This window comes from Tauraco erythrolophus, chromosome 8 (genome assembly GCF_009769465.1).
Source record: "Tauraco erythrolophus isolate bTauEry1 chromosome 8, bTauEry1.pri, whole genome shotgun sequence".
In the NCBI taxonomy this organism is placed as follows: Eukaryota; Metazoa; Chordata; class Aves; order Musophagiformes; family Musophagidae; genus Tauraco; species Tauraco erythrolophus.
Window position 1 is genome coordinate 37,241,084 of NC_141472.1, and position 17,233 is coordinate 37,258,316.

At 37.0% G+C, this 17,233-nt stretch overlaps 1 protein-coding gene across 1 annotated transcript in view; it reads left to right on the plus strand.

The window, feature by feature from the left end:
• MGAT5 (alpha-1,6-mannosylglycoprotein 6-beta-N-acetylglucosaminyltransferase) overlaps positions 1 to 17,233 on the plus strand; it is a 76,344-nt gene that overhangs the window by 24,821 nt on the left and 34,290 nt on the right. The window contains exons 5-8 of the mRNA XM_009984222.2: positions 8,483 to 8,554; positions 9,700 to 9,861; positions 11,088 to 11,257; positions 12,141 to 12,275. Coding sequence (XP_009982524.1) covers positions 8,483 to 8,554; positions 9,700 to 9,861; positions 11,088 to 11,257; positions 12,141 to 12,275 — 539 coding nt within the window. The remainder of the gene's footprint in view (positions 1 to 8,482; positions 8,555 to 9,699; positions 9,862 to 11,087; positions 11,258 to 12,140; positions 12,276 to 17,233) is intronic.

Below are 17,233 nucleotides of genomic sequence, written 5' to 3' on the forward strand. Positions count from 1 at the left end.
AATTTTACTTTAAGGTTACAGCACAGGAGTAAGATGTTTATGTACACATGCTCTGTTTGAAAGGCGATATATGCATCAAATGATGCACAACCTCAGACTGAGAAGACAATATACATCAAATTGTGCATATATCTACTTTTGCTCTTAAAATTGCCTCTACAATCTACAAGCACCTGTGCTCTTTCATACTCTTGGCATCTACTTCTTTCTTTGGAAGCAGTGTAGTTAGAGAATTATGTTACACTCATCTAGCACTCTTTGTAATTCAATTTTAGACTTGTGCAGAAAGGAGCCCATAATACTACATTTTGGTGTGTAATATGGGTCAGAACCACAGAGACACAGAGTAACGTGCCCACAGTTTATGCAAAGGTTTAGAAACAAAGCTTGGAATAAAACCTGGTCTTTGGGTATGCATCATGTGCCCTTGTCACATTGTCACCATGTGTGTCTGCAAAATAGGATCAGCGCAGTCAAAATCCAGACTGCCCCAAGTCTTCTCTTCTGCAGAGCCTGCACAAGCGCAAGCGTTAGCCATTCTGCCTCCACTGGTTTGCTTTGGATGGCACTCCTGCAGGAACACGAGAACAGATGAACGGCTCTTCTTCACTTTCCTTCTTCTGTCTTGGCTGCATGAGCAGAATGGGAGGCAAGCGTGGCAGCAGAAGGAAAGCAAGAAACAATGCAACGCATTCAGGCTTATGTTTTTTATTTAAAGCTCTGTCCTGTGCAAACTTGCAGATAAAGCTGCAAGGATGTTGTCCTTCTATCTTGCTGTTTTGCTGCAGGCACCGGATTGTTCCTGGTGGATGATATGCAGCTGTGCGGTTCTTGTAACACTAATTGTGCTGGAGCCTTTGAAAGACTGGAGGAGACACGAATGACCTGAATAGCAAAACCAGACATACATTCTCTTGAACAAGAGAACAAGGCATGGATTAGAAGTAGCAAAAATTGAAAAGCAAGTTAAGCCAGCTCTAAGGTTTCTGGATAGCTGGGACTTAGACTTATCCATTGAGAAGAGTTATTTCCTTTTAAACTTACCATTTAGTTATGAAAAAGCTGGTTGTTTAACACTGTAATGTCACTGGCATGGTTATAGTTTTCATGGATGGCATTGCCTCTGGGGAGAAATGTGAAAAAATGAATTTCTAGACAGTACAAAAATATATTTCACTGCAAAATGTCAGTTTGCAGCTGAAGAATGAAGCTTTTAAAAAATATCTTCTAGAGAATGAATTTTGCACACAGTTTCCAGGCTTAACAAAAAAAAAAAAGAAAAAGTGGAGGGGTCTTATCTCTCATTTTCTTCACTAGTGCTTTCTCTGAAAGAAGTGCCTGCTGCACAGGAGTAGGACTGCTGCTGTGCCTGCTGGTCAGGCAGTAGCTGTGCTGCAAGTGACCACTGCCCAGGGGCGATTACACTGACGCTCACCTGCTGGAGCTGGGCAGATCTCATTAAAATCCCAGGCTTTGGATCTCCGGCTTGCAAGTTAAATCTCAAGTGCAAGCATAATCTTCTGTACCCATATTGAAGTGGATCCAGCACTTCAAAAGACTAAAACTGTTTCAAAGACCAGTCTTTGAGACTCCTGTAGCTTTTGTGTGTGGCCTAGTATACCACTAGGGAGAATTCTTGTTTTCAGTTCTTCAGACTTGATGGAAACACAATGCATGGTTTTGTTGCAGTAGTATTTTTCTTTACACTGTTACGTTTACTTTGAGGGATAAAGCAGAAAAATACAAACTGAAGGTGATTTTGAATGTGGGTTTATTTCCAGAATGCAAGCTGTAGTCTGGGGCACGTTTTAGTGAAAACACCTGGGAATTGTAATTATGCAGGCTCCTCAAATCTTTGTGGTTTTGCTGATTTACTGCAGTTTGCTAGCATCTATGTGGAAGTCTCCCTTTCCACAACTTCCACTGCATGTGTAATCTAATTTCTGACATTGAGGTGAGCTAATGATTTGCATTTCTTCATTGTAATTTAACATCAATCCAACTTCTTTGAATTCTACAGTTACTCAGAAAATTGACAAAAAGAGTATTGTTGTCTGAAATGTAAAGCAGCAAATTCTTGAAGTTCTTTAGTCATCTTACCTGGGTCCCTAAGAAATTGAAATGCTAATGATAGCCAGTACTCTGGCTCCAAATCATCTATTAGCATATTGGCCTTGATTTGGGTGATTGGGGGTCAGTTATCTTTTCTGCCTCAGTCATTTTAAACCAGGATTAGTATTTTTCTGTCTTGTTGGAAAAGGCTTAGGTCCTAAGCCTCTTCCTTTGAAGAGAGGAATCAAATCTAGTGCACATTCCTGAGGTTAGATAAGAGACTTTGTTGATTGATGGTTGTGTATAAAATTTCGTGTTGCAGTGTCACGGGGACTGTAGGTACCTAACACACGATGTTTGGGATTGCCGTTGGAAACAACCAAATCCAAAGTGACCTGTACACTCCTCTGTTTCACTAAACTGGCAGGCAGGCAGTCATCTTGCATGCCACAGATTTTGTAGCACCTTCAAAATGACTACTTATCACTGAGGAAATGCTAAACAAAATACAGGTATTACAGCTTCTAAAAGAGTTGAGAAAGTCACGTTCCCAATGGGAGCAGTTCTTCTGCATCAAATTCTCAAATGGATTTTCTAATTGAACGTTATGAGTTCTCTTCTCTGTCTTCCTTCATACTGCCTAATAGATTTAAAGGTGCATCTTCTTTCACCAGATATTGCAGCACTGGTTGTTTTTTTATTTCCCACTCTGGGACTGACATAAGATACTTAACAGCAGCACTTCACCGTGGATACAATTACACTGAGCAATAATGCTGTTCACCTGATGTGCAAATGAAAGTTGCTTTAGTATCCCTGCAGACGGGCTGCACCTGCCCTTTGGAAGAGTCCAAAATGAAGATTATTCCAGGACTTTAGAGAGAGTACTCTTCAGCTTCTGCTTTATTAAACTCCCAGTATGGCTCTTTAAAAGCGTAAAGTACTTCCATAATTTTGGATGTGGATAGCTGCTGGCAGAGTATACTTTCATTCTGTTTGGAAGGTGCTCAGTCTACCCCAGTGCTACAGATGTTTGTCAGGACTGTGCTTTAAGTCCTTGCTCTGCGACGTAGCTGAGTGCTGCCATCTTGACTTCCCTTCAGTTTCAGTGTGTTTCTGGGGAAAAGTTACTTGAACATAAACGTGCAAAGCTCCTATAAAACACACTCTTCTAATTTTGTAGGTTTGTTTGGAGGGTTTTTTTGTGTTAAAGTCGCTTACCAGCAAGCTATGTAAAGATAAAGTCACTGTGAGAGTGGATTGTTTATGGTGAGGGATTAGAGAAACTCTTGAGTTCAGTTTAAGCAAAATCTGGGCATTCATACCCCAAAGCAGTTCAGAACACTGACTTTTCACTAATGTCTGGAATCATGTAGCACTTAAATTTTGGACTTGTAAAGTACCACGCAACCTAACCTTGTGGAGCTAGCTATCTGTGCTCTAGACAGCCCTGTGTCTACTGCTATTGAAAAACAGGTAGGGTACACTTGACTTCTCAGGTGGACCTAGTTTCTTGAGCAAGGTCAAAGACTACCTAATGCATTTGATCAGCATTGAATTCAACGCTATATACAGGAGGCACAGCTGGTCTTATTTAAAAATGTGACAGGAGAAAGATAAATATAGTATGTTCCGAATAGCATATTAGCGTTTATATCCCTCATCTAAAAAGCAGTCAGTCTTCAACTCTGCAGTTGCTGCTTCCCAACAGTCTTCGTTAACTGCTAATCTGTAGTCTGAGATCACATCAATCTTATTAAATCATGTGCGTTACAGTGTAACCGTTGGTTGCTGTGGAGAGAATAAGCTAGGGAAAGAACTGATGCTAACCCACTGAGAGGGTTGTCCTGGAAAAGGAGGGAGAGGACTCCTAGTTCCTTCTTCAGAGACAACTTCTGTGTTTTGTCTTAAATGATCAAATAAAATGCGTTAGCAAGTTGAAGGGCAGGATGCAATGGAATACTGCTGCCCTCCTTCCCCTAGCTCAAACTTAGGGCTCGTTGCATGTGGCTATTCTGTACCTAAACAAGTAACAAAGCTGAAGTATTTCTACATTTCTGGTATCACAATCCTTTCTGTTATCATTGCCAACAACAGAGAGAAGGTGCAATTGAATGGAACAATACCTCTTTGTGACTGCGTACTGCAGCCTTAGCACATGCTATATCATCTTCCTGTTAATAATCATAGGCATGCACATCTATATGCACGTTGGTATGTATGCACACACACACTTTTTTCCATCGTACCTGTTGTTTAACTGCAAATATTCCTGGCCCAGGACAGCGTACACTTTAATGCTGTTGCATTTTCTGCAGGCTTTTTTGTTATGAGTTCCGTGGTACAATACCCAGTCAACCGAAGCAGATTTTTTTTTTTTTTCAGCTGTCACTCTGTTCTGTGTTAGGAGCTTCCGGAAGATGTGATGCGAAACAAAGTCTCTACGTCTTCCCCTCACGTTCCCTGCCCTACATCTGTCTTGTCCCTAGTAGTTTCAATGGAAGCTGACAGGCTTTCTTTAGGCAATTTGGGAGTAAGGGGAAAAAAGCAAGTTCTGGGCACTAGGTATTTTCACAGAGCTTCGGTCACTGTTGGTGCTTATTTGTCATACCAGAGGAAGGAGGCTGAAGGCCTCTAGTCAAGCCAATCTGAGCAGCTTTAGGCATTCCTTACCTTTCTTTCTCCCACATCTATAGTTGGAAGTTAGTACTCACTGAAATAAAACCTGACTTGTACTTATCTTAATCTGTTTTTCTCAGACTTACATCAACAAGTTTTATCTAGAATCTGCTGGAAAAAATGTAATTTCATGAGCACCCTCCTGCATTTTTCAATAACTGTAGCACCACTTTTGTTTTCAAAGAGGTTCCCGTGGCAGTGGTTAATAGTCTGAATCTGAGAAGAACAGCTGCAGGACTTGCTCGGAAGTGATGAGTACAACTAGAGTTACTGCTGTGGTCCATATTTAGGTCATACAAGGCAACCAAGAAAATTACTTGTACACTTAGGTTTCCTATTTAGTCGCAGGCATCCTTGTGGTGGTCTGTATGAGAAGTGCTGAAGCGATTAGCTGAAGTCGCAATACTTGGCTCTTTAAAAAACAACCAATCAAAAAACCCCATCTACCCACTTTATAGACCATCTAAAGTTCTCTTGAAACTGTAGGTCCTGCCAAGAGCTACAATAAGAAGCATTTCCTAGGCTTAAAGGTGAGAAATTGCATGTTCTGGACAGGAAATGCTGAAGTGCTCAGTTTGAATTGAATGCTGATACACGGGGCAAGAGAGGAAGGCTAAGTAATGAAAGAGCAAGGGAAAGAGCAGAAAGTGGTTGTCTTGAAAAGGCCTACAGTATGGTTGTTCAGATTATTTTTACGCATCTTTCAGAAATGATGCAACAGAAGTAGCGTGTATTCTGTGGGGCTAAATAGAGAGGAACACGAAGTTTGTTTTGCTACTCATCTGGGTTAGTGCAAACTGTTGCTTTTAATTCTCACACAAAATATTGAGTACTATTTCTTCACAGGTTTTTTTTCCAAGCAGTCTTTACTTGAGCCTTTGTACCACTGTAGACCTTAATTTTACATAGTGCAATGCAAAACCACAGTTAACTGGAAGCTTTTTTTCTTGAAATGTGTATAAAAACGCAATTGCTGTCGTTTTTGAGAAAAGCAGCAATAAAACTTGACAGCCTGCTAGATATCTTGTATAAGTATCACCAAATCAGCAGGCTTTTTAATTCTGTAGTAGAAGCCTGTCAGTGCCATAGTTTCCCTTTCCAGTAGTTCTACAAAGGCTGTCTCTGAAGTCTTAGATACCTTGTGCAGTTGCAGAGGTTAAAATCCCTCTCTCTGCTACCAAAGTGTAGACAGACTGTTGATCATCTGTAGCTCTCACTGGACAGGGAAGCAGGAACTGGACATGGAGAGAAATATCTCTATTCCGTCTGAAAACCTTGTTTTTGTTGGAAGTGTGATATTTCTTGAGTACTAGGCACCTCTAAATACAGATGTTATGACTTGTGTAGACTTCCCTGTGGTAGTTTTTCAGTTTTCTCTGCTCTGATAATATCTACTATGATCTGAAAGTGACTTCTGGTACACAAGCATCAGTGTTGAGTGTTTGCATGTTCTGCCCTCTGCCATCACTCTAATCATATTCTGATTTTCCTCTCAGTTTCTCTTGAAACCGTGACTTATTAATTCCAATTGATTCTTTAACTATCTGCAAAATTAATTCATGTTCTGAACAATGAAATTTGTATTGATGATTTGGCGGTTTTGCTATCATAATGTTTTCATCTTAGGGGCATGTATACCACTGATCACCTTTGCTCAAGAATACCTGAAATTCACTATTAAAAGAATCTGAGTTTGACTGGTTTGTCAGACAGTATTTTGCCTCTCCACTTTCAGTTTCCCTTGTGTCAATATATTAAATTAATAAGATTTTTTTTCTTGTTTCCCCTTCTCGTGGTATATCAGACTCGTTTGTTTCATCTTTGCTTTCTTGGTGCTCGTGTTGATTATTATCCCCCATCTAACAGTTGTTTGTGAGCTGTTGGCTCATGAAAATGAGCAGGATTCTTTACTTTTTCTATAAGAGAATGCCTATGCATTCTTCCTAGTGCATTTATCAGTTCTAAAATAACAAAACATCTGGCATAGTTTGAAGAGTATGTGTTTAAAAATTCTCCAGTGAGTTAAGTTGATCCTTCCAATGAAAATAGGAATTGACTGAATATCAATAAGAAAAAATGAGTGCTAGACCAACTGTGTACACTGATATTACTTTGATAAGTGTTTATTTGTGATTAGGATTACTGTAATTTAATTTAGACAGGAGGGAATATTTATAAAAGCACAAAAGAACTATACTTGGTTTTAGTCAGTGAGGCACGTAGCTAACTGTCCTTGGCAGCTCTGAAAAATCTTCAATTCCTTTAGGATGCCTGATGGTGCAATGTGAAATACATGAAGCCAGAAAAGGGGCACGTACGGTAGTCCTTGAAATGTCATATCTTAATTTAGATCAGTTTTAATGCTAGAAATAATTTGTACTATTAAAAAAAAAAAAAAGGAAAAAAAAGATTGAGAGTGTGCATGGTTTGTAATACGGAGCTTGCAAGTCCTTTCTGTCAGCGATTCCACAACTTATGCTAGTAAAAGTTACGATTGTTAATTACTACAATTTTTAGTATATTTCCGTAGTTGGAGACCACTGAAGAATCAGATGTTTTCAGACGAGGTTGATCAAGTCACTGCTTTCAAATGTTGTATTAAATACATTGAGTAGATTAAGTCATAGCTTTCAAATTAATGCTTTTTTATAATTTGTCTGAGGATCCTAAGCTTGATAGGTTTCTTCTCTTTAATGAGGTTATGGTGCTTATTAATTTATTTTCATGTGGTTGGTCTTCTAGGCATTCATTTGGTATGATCTTAAGCTTTGAATCTCTAATGCTTCAGGCTTACTGCAGCATGATTAAGCTAAAATTGTGTTTTGACAGGTCTACGACTGGAGGAACCATACGAGCAACTCTGGCTTCTAATTTTTGGGGAGTTATGAACTTAATCGGTAGTGATAGGGTATCTTAGCTGGCTGATAAATTTTTGCATTTCTCCCTTTTCACAGTACAGTTATGTTTTTGTTTTCATGGGTTTACTTCCAACACTGAGACTGCTTCTTCCCTGGAGAGAGTGGCCTAATTTCTTAAGGCACATGAATAGAAAAAATTCTACAGGACAAGCAAGAGCCCTAGGGAGAGCTCGGGAGCTTTCAGTGACCTGCATCTATTTGCTGTTTCTTCCCTAACTTCTAGCTGTTGTACTTTTTTTTTGTCGTATTATATTTGAACTGGTGATGTTTCTCTAAGAATTACAGCTATTAGTAGTTGTGGATATTGTTATCATTATGTTATTTATGCCCTTCAAATAGGGTGGTTTTGGTTCTATTCTACCTTGTAGCAATCTAGACAAAAAGAACTTTGAGTTTTGGCAAGCTTTTCTTTTTTATAAAGATATTCTAGGGAGATGAGAAATGTTCCAAAATACTTTTTTTTTTTAAGGTCTAGAAACATAAAAAACCTAGTGCTTTTTGAAAACATTTAGGAACTGCTCAGAGAAACTGTATTTAGAGCATGCCACCACTAACCTCTGGCTTGAAAGGATTTTGTCTCCTGTTTTCATCATCATGAATGAATATCTAAATGCGACTTTTGGTTGCAAATTTGCAAGGTTAAAAGAGTATTGAATTGCAAAAAGTCGTCTTAAGCTTTTCTTGCAAAAAGCAGTTTCACCTTGCAGTGACTTAGTAATCAGCTGATGCCTTATTTAAGCCATAGGAAGGTGTAATATAAAGGCAGTGAGAAATTTTGGTAGACCAGCTGAGAGGAGAATAGAATTATTTATTTTCATGTGATTGTTTTACAGGTTGAAAATTGGTGTCCTCGTTTACCTTGGAGAGCAAAAAATCCTAATGAAGAAACTGATCAAAAAACAGTGGTAAGAACCAACGTTAAAACATGAGAAATAATTCAGTAATTGTGATTCATGCAAAAGATCCTCAATCCTGCGCCATGTAGATGCTAATAAGAGTAGAATTTACCATTTTTATTCCTCAGCTCCTCAAAACTGAAGGGAAGCATCCTTGACTTTATATATGTAGCTCATTGTGTGTTTTCTTCAGTCATTGGAGTCTGAAGTCTTGGTAGTAGATTTCTATTAAAAACATTTTTGTGTTTAAATTTACGAAATACTGTACACAAATACTGAGAAAAATTACAAATCTATAGGCTGTTCACCAGTGTTAAGTGACCATATCTGAGACTGTCCATTTTTATTGTCCCATATATCTGGACCTTATATATAAAAATGCCTTAACGGAAGAGACTTATATACATTTCAGTTTTGTAGTAACACTTAGATTACTCCTATTTTTTTTCCTTTAAAAACTCTACAGCATGCAGAGTTGTTTCTAAACTGTTTTAGCCTAATTATGTTGCAGTTAGATATTTTAAGATAATTGAAGATCATTTTAAGATATATGAACATTGCTTACATGATTTAGATGATTTTTATTTTGTAAACCCAAGTGTTCTTAGATCAGTCTAGCTTTAAAATGAATGTTTCCTTTAAAATTTATACTCTAATAATGTTTCTTCCTTCATGGTATAATAGGAGACTTCCTTGTATTTGCAAGATTCATGATATACATGATTCTTCAGCATGCTGTTCTGATTTTATATTGTGATTTAGAGTTACTTTAACCTCATTTTGAAGCACATGAACAAAACCAAATCTTATGGTGCATATTTTCTATCTTGGGCTGTGAGTACAGTATATCTACTAGAAATAAATACACTGTGAAACATTGCAAACGTATTCTGGGGCTACCAAATACTACTAATAAAAATATCAGCAGTTTATGTGACTTACAAATGTCTGTTTAAAGATATCTTAAATATTTGAACTAAAATCTCAACTTGACTTTGGCGTTAGGAGTGCTTGCAGGGTTTTTTTGTTGGTTTTAGGTTTTTTTGAATGAAGAACATAAAACACTGTTCACATTTGAGAAGTGTTTTCATTTTTGGGAAGTACACTATTTGAAGAATAATGTTTTGGGGTTTTTTTTAATGCTTTAATTGAAGGCTGAAATTCGGATCAACTTTGATAATCTCTACAAAATGATGTCAAGGCATGAGGAATTCAGGTGGATGATGTTACGCATCAGACGAATGGCTGATACCTGGATTGAAGCAATGAAATCACTTGCAGAAAAACAAAATTTGGAGAAGAGAAAACGAAAAAAGGTAAATGAAAACATTTTTCATTCCTGCCACTTGCAATCATATAGGCTCTTTTAAGCTTCTTGTTCCAGAAGTAACTTCAGAGTGAAAATACCAAATATTTCTAAAATGCTCATGTTTATGCTCGTGCCTCTTTTCAAGAAGTATTTCGCTGTTTGAAATTACTGTTTCAATGGGTATTTGCTTTACAAATAGTTTTACATACTTTCCATTAGTCAATCTTTGAGTAAGTTTTCTAACCCCTTTAATTTTAGGTGAAATAGAGACTATGTAGAAGTTTCTAAAGGGAGAAATTGTGAATTTACTGCAAGCTGATGACACTGGAGTGTTTTACATAGTCATAGAAAGCACCAATTGTACATTTTCTTTGTCCAAAAGTGAGCCTTCAAATGGCATATTTCTGGTTTGGATTTGAGTAGACTTACAGTTGACCACAGCTTTGGATTGGCTCAGTTTAGACCTCCTGTAGTGAGTCCAATTTAAAAACCATGAGATTTTTGAAGTGAAAAGTTCTATTTGATTTGCTTCAATTTATTTTTTTTTTTAGTTACCTTAGCTAGTTAACATAAAGGCAAAAGTTGTAAACACAACAATGGGTTTTCCTTCCTGCCTTGTTCTTACTGGAGCCAGTCCTGAATGCAGCAGACCATGCACAGTCATGTTTCTACCCTCTCTTAAGCCCGGCTGGCTGCAGCTCACCTCCTTGCTTGAGATGCTCAGTCCTCTCCTGAGGTCTCGGGTCCATGTTGCAGCTCTAAAGTTTGTCACATGCTGCAGTCCTTGAGTAGGCTCACCCTCTGTGAAGAAGCAACCCTTCTCTTCCAAGCAGCCCTCCAGCCTGTTTTATTAAAGAAATTTAGCAACGGAGGATACATAAACTGAAGAATAAACAGAAGTGGTGCTGTCCTGCACAGGCAGTTTGATCAGGTGCTCTAGTGCTTATTCTTTGCTTGTAAAAGTTCTTTGAGGTTGCTCTGTAAACATGTGATGTTTTCATTTTAATGGTGGCAGATAATGGTGTAAAACAATGTGGTAACATTCTTATAATTAGTGTTCTAGAGATCCATTGCAAAATTAAATTATTGGAGTGGGAGTATTGGATTTTTTGGTTTGCCTTTTTTTTTTTTTTTTTGACCCTAGTTGGAATTTAATAGAAAGAAAAAACGCTGTGAGGTATAATAGTAGTGTGTTTAATGTTCATAACTCTAACATATGACTTTCCTTTCCAGATTCTTGTTCATCTGGGGCTTTTGACAAAAGAATCTGGATTCAAGATTGCAGAAAATGCGTTTAGTGGTGGCCCACTTGGTGAATTAGTCCAGTGGAGTGATTTAATTACATCTCTGTACTTACTGGGCCATGACATCAGGATTTCAGCTTCACTGGCAGAGCTCAAGGAGTAAGGAGATTACTTTCACTTTTGAAACTGGAATACAAAAAAAAAAAAAGAATTATAAACTCTTCGAAGCTTCTATTAACAGTGTGTAATTTTGTGAAGCATGAAATGAAAGTGATAATTCACTAAACAGACAATAAGATTATTTTCATGAGCTAAGTATATGTGCTATGAAAAGAATATTGTGTTTTCATTGTACCTTCAGGCTCCTGAGACTTCATAAATGAATGTTGTAAAATTCAAACTAAGCAGATTAGTCTTTAACATTCCAGGTGCTTTAACCAGCTGCAATAGCAAATGTTACAGAGTCGCCTGATTCTGTGTTGTCTTCTTCAGTTTCTGCTATTCTTCACTTTGTATCTAATTTTAAAATAAAGGTTTAAATCCTTTGAATGCGTTACTTTTGATGTAGTAAATTGCTACCTCACTCATCTTTGTCTTGCTTTGCATACTAGTTCAACATTAGGCATAAAATGTCTTTTTTAAGCTTGAGCACATACACTTTTTCTGTAGCTTTCGTTTTTTTATAACGAACGTGACAGCATCATTTTATAGAGCTCTTGTACTATAAAGCTGTCAATAGAAGTCAGAAATTATTTCAAATTATTTCAAAGCACACTATTTTTAAACATTTGAACCATTGTACTCTCGTGTTTAAACTTGATGAAATTTTTAGTGAAAATTGGCGCTGTTCTGATATATACACATTTCTATAATAAATGCTGAGCTTCTTTAGCGTTTGAGCATTCTTACTTGGTTCCTGATTTAGGAAAGGTAAGAGTAAAGCTTTTTTGGAAAGGGAGTTATTGGTATAAATAATATTGCAGCACGTATTCAAGGTATTTGGAAAGTAATACTTTTCCATATTTCTTCTTGCTTTGTTTAGGATTATGAAGAAGGTTGTAGGTAACAGATCTGGCTGCCCTACTCAGGGGGATAGAGTTGTGGAACTCATTTACATTGACATTGTGGGACTCACTCAGTTTAAGAAAACGCTTGGTCCGTCATGGGTGCATTACCAGTAAGTATAACACTTATTTGACTTATTAAACTGCGTCATTAAAGAGCTTTTCGTGAATAACACACGTTAAAATACTGAGGTGTTGATGAATTTGATGATACATGAATTTGAGTTTATTTAAAAGTGAAAATGTGGTTCTCTGTTGTCTTTCACTCTTAGGAATGAAAGAGCTATTACCTGTTTGTTGCATACTGTCTTTATCCTTCCCAGCAAGTTTGGGATTCTTGGATTCCAAGCATTTTTAATCTTAATGAATTATATTATCTTTTTGAGTCAACATCATCTTTGCATTTCTTTCCCTCTCTTCTTCAAACCTCCACACCCCCTCCCCCACACCCCCCAATTTTGTTCTGTAAATTAGTAGATGAGCTGAGACATTATTGGATTTTGTTGTTTCGTTGGAATGCCAGAGTCGTGTTTTGCTTGTCAGTGTTTGTAGCCATATTGGATTGATGGTTGTGGAGATTTATCTATTCTAATTGAATTACCCAACAACTGAAATGCAGTTTTTCCTGTTCAGTCCCTTAAGATGCTGGGCAGAGAGTTGTCTTCAGGAGTAGGTCTAAATAATAAACTATAGTTGTTGCTTCTGTCATCTATAAACATCTTTCCATTAGAAATGGAAGGTGACGGTCACAAGAGGTTACTTTGTACGGCCTTCTTAGTGTCTGCAGGTTTAGAACCACATTTCTGTTAGTCAATATCTTGACATCAGCAAGCCTCCCATGTGTTATACGAATACATATCAGCGTGAAACCAAATCTAAATTACTGACTTTGATTTTTCTATAACTAATTGAATTAGCTGTGTTTCATGATCCGTAAAGTCCAGTAAATCCTACTTGAAGGAAGGTATGGAAAGGTGTTCACTGCAGGCAGAAAAATTGTCTTCTCTCAACCTCGGGATTTTCTAGAGCATTAGATCTTTTCTTGGTAATTTTAAATGAGTACTGTGGTCAACTTACAGTTTAGATCGCTTTTAATCTCTTTTTTGAAGCAGAGGAGTAAACGGATATTCTGTTTTTTAGGACCCTGCTAATAAAGATAATCCCATTTTCCACTCAGCTACAGCTGGTTGTCTGTCTGCTGGATGTAATTGTCACTAGGTGATCACATACAGTATTGTGGTCGGGATATAAAACCATACTTAAAAATTTAAAATGTTTCTTCCCTTTTGCGTTCAGTTTCCTATTTGGTATATTCTGTAACGAAGATATGGAAATACACAAATACACTGAGATTATTAGATTAGCTCTTCAATTTTTCTTGCTTATTTCATGAATCATTACATTTTAAATTGCCAATCTGTTTTTCATTGATTCCTAATTTGTTGTATTGACTTACTTTTTCTGTATAGAAGAGTAGAATTAAATTTAACTCTAAAACTAATACCTTAGGTAGTATAGGAGTTCTTGTTAGGCTTTTAAAGAAGAAAAAAATTACTTAATGCCTCTCTTCTACAATATTGGATTTCATGGAATGAAATCATCTAGTTCATAGCCTTGCTGAAAAGTAAATCAAATGTATTTGTCCTTCTTGAGAGATTTTTGCCTAATCGTTTACTGAAGACTGCGTAAGATGCCTCAGCTGTTGTTCTACATTGTTAAACTTTCATTTAAAGTGTTTTTCTTGGACTGATTTCTTGCAAACTGCTCATTAATGCTTTTTTTTTTTTTTTTTTACTGCCAGCCTCTAGAATATCTTACATACTGCTTTTCCTTCAATTTGCTTTTCTTTAAAATAAATTTAGGGTTTTGGATGATTACTTATAATTCAGGTTTTGTAGAATTTTCATTGAACTTGTTGCATTTGTTAGGAATCTTTCTGATTACTTGGTACTGTTTCTCAAGTTCAGCGTACAAAATGGGGTCCAGAGTCTAGCAGAGACTACCGCAATTGATTAGAGCAGAAATAATTCATAACTTCATGCATGCTGTCCCCTATTTGAGGATCCTCTTGGGGTCATTTTATTCTCTCAGCATCATGAGTTACCCCATAAATTTTATCATCAAAAGTCCAGTGTAAAAGTATAATTACATATTTTGTTTAGTTCATTCCGATTAACTAAGCAATATCACAAATAAAGCTGCCTTATAGCTCGTGTTCTTTACAGACTTTGCTCTCTTACTCAGTTGTATTTAATGTCAGTAGAAACAATTCTTTGTCTTGAAAGAAGTGTTTTGCTTTGTGTCATATAGCTTTTCAGCAGACATGTGTGGGTCAGCTCAGTCTGGTTTATGCAGACTAGACTCAAATACAGTTAAATTAAAACTTGTTCATTCACTTCACTTCAGGTCAGAATAGAATGGTAGAATAAACCTCTGCCTTCGGAACAGTCCCTTGATAAGAGTGCTATATATAATCTTTGTGAGAGAACTTGAGCCCTGAGGAAATTTTTGGTAATTGCAAGCCAGGTTTCTACAACTGCTAGCTCAAAAGAATGACCCTGCTTCTCAGAGGGGAGAGTATTTCTGAACGACTGAAATACTGTTTTGTACATCTGAGATCTGTAGCACCAATGACTCTTGGTCGAACGTGCTTTAACTGTGATACAATTGGTGCTGTAAATGGCATGACTCTAGCAAAACAGATCTCATTTTTGTGTGCGCCTTATTTTCAAGAAGAATGCCTGGACATGCTGCATTTTTCAGTTCTAAAGTCTGGATATTTGAATGCAGGTTATGTGCTATGAAGCAACATAAAAATTAGTAGCTTAATATAGTTTGAGGAGTGCAGCTCGTTGCCTTTCTTAGCACCCGCATCCTCCATACAGCACGTAGAAATCTAGTATTTTTTTCATTTTTCTACAGTCTCTCTACCAATGACTCATTCCCATATGCCAAAAATCCAACGGGCTTTATTCTTGAAATAAATTAACATGACAGCTATCCTGAAAAATGAACAACATTCCTGCTTCTTATATGTTCTCTAGAATACATCTGTTTTAGGAGGGTTATTTTCTGACTAAGTTTTTAGATTTTAAATGTAAGTACTGAGTGGCCTGAAAGTTAATGTGTCTGTCTGCAAGGATTTCCATGGGCAGAGATAATGAGCTGCTTATGATCTGGGCTGGCTGGACAAAAGCCAAGAGTCTGGAGTCCATGTACCTGTGCTGGCACGTTGCTGTGCCTGATCTCAGTGCACCTACAGAGCTTCCAAACCATACTTGGTTGGATTTTGACCAGCTTGCTTCCAGGAAGATGTCTGCAGCCACTGGCGTATATTGTACCCTTTGTTTAACAGCTTATGTTGGCATGAGCACTGGTCGCTGACAGTGATGGGTGCTGCTGGACAGCATTGCTTGTTTAAACAAAGATGAAGTATATGTAAGTAGAGAAGAGTTATAGCCTCAGGTGGGAGAAGGATATCAATAAATGTGTATAAATACTTCCACTAGGACAGCCCCGTTAAGATTGTGCTTATGCCTAATATTTATGGAAAAACACTCACTTAAAAAATGGTGATAATCCTGAGTGACTTTTGTTTAATTTTTTGGTTTATAAGCCCAAAAGTTGTCACTTCTAATATGCTAGAAGAAAGAAAACTTTAATATGGGTGTTTCTATAAACAGTTTGCTACCCACCAATCCTCTTTTTAATTAGCGAATAGACTTATCAGTCTGACACCAATTCCAAGGCATGCAGTAATTCTCTGCAGCTTCTCTGCTAAAACTGTGTGACATTTTAGGAAGGAAGGGGGAATGGAGTGAAAAACTGAAGTTAAAATCACAACTAAATTGACATTTTTATTTAAAATATATCTCTGATTTAAAAAAAACAAAACACACAAACCCCACACTGTTTTGCCACTTTCGAAATGAACTATTTCCTTTTAGAAATGCTAAAACATTGTATGCAAAATCAAATTTTTCATTTCAAAATAGTTCAATTAAAAGAGATTTAAACTACTAGGTGAAACAAATGGAAAATACAGTACTTGGGCAAATGATTGAGGCATTCCTACATATGCTAAAATATCAGTTCAGCATAACTGGCATGAATTACTTTAATTTCTAAATTTTAAATCTTTACTTTACCAGTTCTTTTCTGCTGCATTTCTGGGATTAGGTTCACCACTTGAACCTTTGATTTCTCACACCGCTTCTGCATATACTTGTGCTTTCTGCTGTGGTCTTTTTCTCTTTTCCGACTTACTTTATGCCCAAATTATATAAATATTTTTTGTTTTCCCTGCTTTCTGGTTTAGCTTAGTTTCTCTTACATCACATTTCCTCTCCTGCTTCAGAGACCCTGTGTGTATTGGACATAGTTACGTATATCCCTGTGAACAATCAGTGCTACATACCTTAACGTATGAACACATGGAAAAGAGACGAAACGAAGGACTTTGAGATGATCGCATGTGACGTAGTGCTCCCTGCATGTATAATTTGACAAACTCCAGTAATGTTGCATTTTTTCAGTAGCTTTCACCCATTTTTCATTCCCCTGTACTCAGTACCTGGCCAAAAGCTGTATATTTGATAAGAATTTTGTTTTAAGGCCTGCCAAGAAATAGGAGGGCTTTTATTATTGAATGATTCATCAGTGCAGAAGTTGTTTTGGTCCTGCTAGAGTATTTTGTATGATGCAGAGATAATTGCCACTGTTGTAAAATATTTTCATTGAGAACAGTTGACATAAAACATTGCACAGAAACTGATCTGTCAGCTTTGTTGTTTGGTGAATCATAATGTGTTGTATATTTTGACTTTTTTTTTTTTTGCTTGAAAGATCTCTGTGAAGATGAAAAAGAAAAGTAAATTTCCACCATTTGTACTTTCAAATACAAAGGTGGCATTTCATATGAGAGTTTAAAAGATGCTGGTTTTTTTCTGTTTCCCAATTTAATGGGTACTTTAGAGAAAGGAACAACATGAGAAATATGTAAATGTATTTTTGGGACTCAATTCTTTCATCTTTTAAAGCTGCAAAACGGTTGGAGCTAAATTCTTTCACC